This window comes from Hipposideros armiger, unplaced genomic scaffold (assembly GCF_001890085.2).
Source record: "Hipposideros armiger isolate ML-2016 unplaced genomic scaffold, ASM189008v1 scaffold_102, whole genome shotgun sequence".
NCBI classification, from domain to species: Eukaryota; Metazoa; Chordata; class Mammalia; order Chiroptera; family Hipposideridae; genus Hipposideros; species Hipposideros armiger.
Genome location: NW_017731452.1, coordinates 3,537,420 through 3,544,520, shown reverse-complemented (window position 1 = coordinate 3,544,520; position 7,101 = coordinate 3,537,420). Strand labels below are relative to the sequence as shown.

The following is a 7,101-nucleotide window of genomic DNA, read 5'->3' as shown; positions in this document are numbered from 1 at the left end:
ATGCACATGAGTACATTAGCACATGCAAATAATTTATAGATAATTAAAATGGACATATAATGGAGAATGTGGTCTAAATGTTTTACGCATAGGGATGTAAGATCAAAAAGTTAGGAAGCCGCAGCTCTAGGCAATGGGAAGCCCTTGAAGATTTTTAATGAGTCAGTGTATTGAGGAAGATTAACCTGGACCCAAATCAGTAAACCCAAACCCATAAAGAACAATGAATGAGTAGTGAAACCTGGCTCTGCCCTTTACCAGCCATGGGATCCTGGGCAAGTGCCTGTACCTCTTGGGGCCCCTCAGCCCTCGTGTCTATAAAGCCTGGTGTGCCCATCACCCATGATAAGACAGACAGTGAGATGTTCCCAGTGTCTGGCACACAGTGGCTATCAATAAATCTCCAATACAAGGGAGCTAGGTGGCTATTGCAGGTGAGAAGGGAGGTAGTGGCAGGAGAGAAAAGGAGAGGAGAAAGGTACATGGAGGAAACGCACTCAAGTATGGTAGAAAGAGTCAACAGTGATTCTGAAACCTGCCTTCCCATATCCCCGGCTGGAATCTCATCCTTGCACAGGCCTCCCCGCCAAAGCTGGCTCGGACCCAGCAAGTCTCCCAGCCCTGCCAGAGGGAAGCTAGCTCTACCATCACAACCTTGGAGCAAGGGTGTAGGGGTCTCAGGCAAACAGGAAAGGTCACTGGGCAGTCTCTCTGTGCCTATGACCAGAGAGAAAGGTCCAAAGATGGTTGTGGTTCCTGTTATGTGAACTCTGCGGTTCCCAGGTGCTGGCTGCCTTCCTGCATCCCAGGCTGGAAGATGACTCAGGGCAGCCTGGAGCAATCCCATCCAGCACCAGGTAAACCAGGCAATCCTCCAAATCCTATCTTGTCGCTGTTCCTTCCTGGCCCCTGGCCCCACATCTCCTTGACTTTCTCCTTTGGGTTTTAGCAGGAAACGGATTCATTGGGTGCATGCTGTCTCATTCCTTCTACTCCTCTGCCTCAGGTCTACACACACACACACACACACACACACACACACACACACACGAAAAGGAACTGGAGGAACCAGCTAGTGGCCTGTGTTTACACCTTATCTTGCGCAGCCTGCAGAGCCCCACCTCAGAAGAAGCTAGGTCAGGGTCATGGTGAGAGCTTGAGACTTTGTCACAGTTGCAACAACATTGAGAACTAACACTCACAACGCATTTATTATGTGCCAAGCATGGTTCTAAACACTTCATATGAGTTAAATAATTTGAACTTTGCCATACACCTAACTAGGCAAGTACTGTGATTATTATCTTGCAGATGGAAAAATTGAAGCAGAGTAACTTGCTCGAGGTTGCCCAGTTATGTCTTTCTGATGGATTGGGAAATAGCCATCCTGATCCCTGGTAATATTCCTTGTCCCAAAGCCTACTTTGTCTGATTTTAGTAGAGCTACACCAGGCTTCCTTACGCTTGGCATTTGCATGGTCTATCTTTTCCCATCCTTTTACTTTCAACTTGTCTATGTCTTTACATTTAAAGTGCATCTCTTGCAGGCTGCATATAGTTCGGTTTTGCTTTTTTTTATCTAGTCAGGCAATGTCTGTCTTCTAATTGGAGTGTTTAGTCCATTTACATTTAATGTTGTGTTTGATCTACCATCATGCCATTTGTTTTCTTTGTCTCCTCCATTCTTCCTTTCTTGTCTTTGTTTACATTAATCAAGTATTTCAAAATATTCTATATTGTCTCCTCTATTGGCTCTTTAGCTATGTCCTTTTGTATTTTCCCCTATTATTGCTCTAAGAATGATAATATGCATCCTTAACTTACCACCATCTATCTCTAATGAAACCCCTAATTTTTATATGTTCCACTTTTGCATGTTACACATGACACTCTATGCCTGTTTTTCATTTGTTCACTTAATTCGAATTAGGTATTTTATACAAATAGTGTTTCCAAATATAGCACAGGATTCGGCTAGGTGTGCCTTTCTCTGAGCCTTGCAGTAGTTTGGAAAATTTTTCACCTGTTGGTCCATTTTGCCCTTATTTCATAAAGAGAGTAGAAAACAGCATAGGATTCATAAGCTTAATTCAGTTGAGACCCAGAAAGAAATGTCTCGGTAAACAGCAAGCAGGGATTCTAGCCTGAATCTTATTCTATTGTGAAGAGACAACGGAACCAAAGGACAGAGCAGGTACAGAGTGCTGGAGCTCCATTGCTGAAGAGGTGTTTGTTCACAGGTGGGGTGGGAACAGAGCCAGTGCTCCCCCAACCCCCCATTCCCTTAAACACAGGGGACTCTCGTTTGATGTCCTGTTACCCATCTGCTCTTTGGACACGACTTCGGTTCCGCCCTGGGAAGACCAGCATGCACTGGACACCACACAAATGGCGGACTTGCTCTCTAGAGTTGGTCCCAAGGCTGCCTCTTATCAGCTCACTGGCCTTGGAGGGCCCTGAAACTGGGCTAGCCCCCAGTGCGTTTCTGTGAGATATCCCTTCTTGGTGCCCAGGGAGGGCCACTTCACCCTGGCCTGAAGCACCACCCTGGAGGAATCCTGAGAAAGCTGACTCTCATTCTGCAAACATCACACTCAGTCCTCAAAGGCTGACACCTACACTTTCACCACTGAGGCCTCAGCCCACTATTCCAGGGGAAGTAAAGTGAGCCTTCCCTGTACGTATGGAAATCCAGGCCTCCATTTTATGGATGAGGGCACTGAGGCCCAGGGGGGTAAAGTGATTCTTGAGATGGGGTTAGTTGGTCCTGGAGTGGGAGCCTCCCTTTTCCCCTCCCCTCAGCTGTAGCAGCCTCCACACAATCTCATTCACTGCGTGCTCGACCTTGATTTAGACGGTACGTGCACTAATAGGGTGTCTTTTCTCAATTCTCTTCCAGTCCTGATTACTGAAGGACAAAGTCTCAGCTGAGTNAGCTCTCTTGTCAGAAGGGAAAGGACTGGACCCACTGGAGCATTCCTGGCCACAGACCTTGGCCTTGACCTTTGCTGGGGCGCCCACCACACAGTCCTGTCTGAGGCCTGCATCCCCCACCTCGGAGGTCATTTGGTTCCGGCCCAGCACTCACTCTAACCCTCTCCCAGGCACTGCTCTGGAGGCCAGCCTGAGTGTGCAGAACCTCTCTGCTTTTGAAAACATTTTCAAGCATGCCTCTAGGAACTTCAGCCTTGAACTGGTATCTCGGCTCAGCTCCCACTGCTGCTTGGCACCCTGACTCTTCTGCGATTCCAGGGCACCTTTTGTCCAGCAGCTGTGCTAGGACCCTGCTCAGCCTCCCCTGGCCATGCTCTGTGGCTCGTATTTCTCTGCTGGTGGGCTGTGCCTTGCCTGACGAGCTGGAGGATGAGGGAGGTATGTGGAGACATATCTCTCGTGCCGCCACTGCTGGCATCATGGTCACAGGCTCTACACTGGACCTTTATTAAACAGCACATCTCAGCTCTCTGCAGAGGCCTGCGGTTCTGACCAAGCCCTCAAATCACCCTCTGAGCCACACAGAAGAGTCCCCTCCTATAGGTCAAATCTCCGCCCGCCCCCTCACCCCAGCATCACCCCTGTCGGCCCATCCGCAGGAGCTGGTACTGAGTGGCATCTCTAGAGGAATCCTGCAGAGGGACCTGGGCCAAAGCTCGGGTGTCCCCTTCCCCCTCCGGCCGCCAGCCCTGGCTGAACTGCCACTGTTGGTGATTGTTAGGGGAGCGCCGGCGGACAGTGGGCGATTCAGTGAGCAGGCCTTCTGAGCAACAAGCCCTGTGCTGTGCCTGAGCTATTCAGTGTGGGCAGAAAAGGGTAACCTTGGCTCACAGGGCGTGCATTAACCCTTGGTGACCGGGAGTTCTGGGCTCTGGGGGATTTCCTATAGCTTGTTCATCCCTCGTCACATCCTGGGCCAGGTGGGAAAACAGGCTCCCATCACTATGGCCGTGGCCTCTCTCATTTAAACCATTCAAATTGCCACTCCCAGGGGAGGTGGGCAGAAGACAAGCCTCGGAGTGTGGGGAGAAGGAGCCTGTGTCTGGCAGAGAAGGGGGGCTCTGAAGGCTCACAGTCAGGAATATTACATGTGACCAGGAAAGGAGAGGCCACCTGAGCTACACCAGCACACCTCTCCTGCCTGTTCCCCAACCTGGCTTCCATCTGAGTCACCCACCACGGGCCAAAACCTCCCTGAGACAGGCTGTGCCAGGATTAACAGACCACCTGGGCAGGCAGCATGTACCTGGAGGCCCAAGATAGGCAGTAAGCTTGGGAAGCAGGCTGGCAGAAGTGGCCACACCCAAACCCATGGCTGCGCTGATACTCAGTCAGTCCCATAGGCTCTTTGGAAGTCATCCCATATCAGCCCTTCTCTCTGTCCCCTGATCCCTGAAACCGGGGGTGGGGGGGAGGCACCTGGCATCCACATCCTAGCCACATGACCCTGAATTGCTTGCTTGACTACTCCAAGGCTCCATTTCCTCGTCTCTAAAAGGATATGATGATAGTATCCTTCTCGCGGGGCTGTTGGGAGGGTTGACTGAGATGGTCCCGGGAAAGCACCAGGCTTGGCACATGGAATGTGCTTAGTAGAGGTTAGTGGGGTTGTTATTCTGAGTTAGGGGTTCTACTGCCTGGGACTTTGCCCAAGAGACTCTGTAGGGCACTCCCAGGTCTTTCTCTCCCAGGATCTAATCTGTGCTGTGTTCGTGGGCCATTCTGAGTCCAGCTCTCAGCTGTGCTACCTGGTGAATGATTTCATTTCGTTTCTTGACAATCCCAGGTCTTATCTTTTCTAGTATTAGATTCAGCAATAAGCCTCCTCCTTTATCACTATGTCTCCTGATGAAATGATTTCATTGAGTTTCCGCTAATGTGTTGCTGTTCTTTTTGTTTTAATCCACTTGGGGTTGGAGTTGGGGAAGTCTGACACCATTTTTCTTTGGAAGACAATTTCTTCTACAGATAGGTCTCATTTAAAAATGTTTGTGATCTGGTTTGGGGTTGTGTGTTCTGAGAAACTCAGGGCCAGGGAGAACACTGAGGTCTCCCACCTCCAGGAGCCACAGGAGAAACCAGAAAGGAACCGACATTACCTGTGGTGAAGGACGCGAAGAGTCGGACGTTGCCCTGGGCAAGGGTTCGGTAGTGGGACCAACTGAGGTACAGCATCAGGGGCATCCAGATGATGGGGACAGTGTACCTGCAGGAGGGCCACCAGGGTGAGAGATATACATGCCCAGGGGCTCGACAGGGGCCAGCTTTCCCAGACATACCTCTGGACTAGAGGGGGGATGAGATGATACCAAAACATATGCAGAAAGCATGTGGACACCTGGGGTCAAAGGACACTGCTGGGGGAAACAAGAGAACGTCTGTGAATCTATCTGTCCCTTGTCTCTAAGATGAGTTATTGGCAGAAAAGAACTGTGTCCTTGTGGCTACGGACTCTATGCCGCTGGAGAGATGCTGACCTCTTGTGGCAAAGGACCTAATTGCAGGCAAAATGCTTCCCCTGGGCATTAGAAGCTGGAACCCCTTTGAGGAATCTGGCTCAGAACAGGGATGGCATTCAGAGTGGTTTCTGGCTACATGCTGGGTTGTCACTCCCTCAATGGACAAACCACGCACAGGAATGGATTATACCTACGGCATGTTCCACTATCCCCAAGAGCTTACGGTATAGCTCTGGGCTGGGTGGGGGGCAGACCAATTGCCCTTTCCCCTATTGTATCTGACTGGCACCAACTGGCACCATCAGGAGAAAGGGACAGCCCACCAAGGATGCAGTGCAGGGCTCACCAGACAGTCTTGCTGAGGGACTCGATGAAGTCTGAGTAGAAGAGGCGGATGGGCCTGGTCACTGGCTGGTGGACCCACTCCTCATATTTCTCTCCCAAGTGGCCTACCTGCCACAGTAGGGGCTTCTGCCAGTCTATCAGGTCCTGAAAGAGACAAAGGCAGTGGATACTTGATATTCACACCTGCACACATTCATTCTTCCAACTCCTAGTTATCGTATCCCAGTCCCCATCCTCCACCTTCATGTGGTCTGTATGGGGTTACTCGCCCTCCCACTTCAGTGATTCAGGACCGACCAAACCACTCAGTTCAGTTCCTGGCCACAGAATTGGGATCCAGGACAGGCCCATGACCTAAGCTGGTGCAATAAGCCATCAGACACCCTCTCTTCCTGCTGAAGTCGCTAAGTTAGCAGGGCATGCCCCTGGAGTTGTTAGCCTGCCCGAGGACTCAGTGAACATAGAGGATGGCCAAGTCAGGATCTAGAGACACCAAATCCAGGTGATGACACCCGAGTACCCATATTCAGCCGTGCCTGACACTTGAAGTCTTGCCCAGGACTGTTTAGGTACGGGAGCCAATATATGCTTTACTAGGAATGAAATAGGCCCTTTCCCCTCCACCATGGGCTTCCTTCTTGGTGTTGGTCTGGGCAATACATTCATTCATTCATCCCTTCAAACAATCATTCATTCAAAATTTGCTTGATATTTCATATCTATTTATCTATCTATAATTTCTATTTCTAAGCTAGGTGCTGAGAAGAATAAACAGGAATGTGAGAGACTATCTTTGCTTTGTATAGCTTAGTGCTTAATTAGAGTTCAGACTCTGGAGTCAGGCCTGGGTACAAATCCTGGCTCCATCACTTACTGTGTGACCTTGGGCAGATTACTTGACCTCTCTGAGTTTCAGTTTCCCCAGCTACGAAATGGAAGTGATAATAATGGTATCTGTAATAAAATGCTCAGGAAGATGAGACATGCCAGGCAAGACACTTTAGTGGTGATGCAGGAGGTGGAATGATTGGTACAAATGCCTGGGTCCAGGGTAGAAAATAAGGGCTTTGTAGAGAACTTGGGGTTTGGGTTGGAGCTCACACAACATGGAGGGCTCGGCAAGGGAGAGAGGAAAAGATAGAAGAGGGAATGTGGGCAGAGACCTGCAGCTTAGAATGATTGTGGCCCATTTAGAACCTTGACATTGATCTGGGGGGCAGCAGGAAGAAATTTGCTGAGGGTTTTAGATGACAGAACACCCCATACCAGACCCAGGAGTTGGCACTTCATCCTCCAGGCCAGT

At 49.9% G+C, this 7,101-nt stretch overlaps 1 protein-coding gene across 1 annotated transcript in view; it reads right to left on the bottom strand.

Moving 5' to 3' along the window:
• FA2H (fatty acid 2-hydroxylase) overlaps nucleotides 1-7,101 on the bottom strand; it is a 70,806-nt gene that overhangs the window by 17,814 nt on the left and 45,891 nt on the right. The window contains exons 3-4 of the mRNA XM_019646401.1: nucleotides 5,800-5,942; nucleotides 5,094-5,200 (exon numbers count right to left, since the gene is read on the bottom strand). Coding sequence (XP_019501946.1) covers nucleotides 5,094-5,200; nucleotides 5,800-5,942 — 250 coding nt within the window. The remainder of the gene's footprint in view (nucleotides 1-5,093; nucleotides 5,201-5,799; nucleotides 5,943-7,101) is intronic.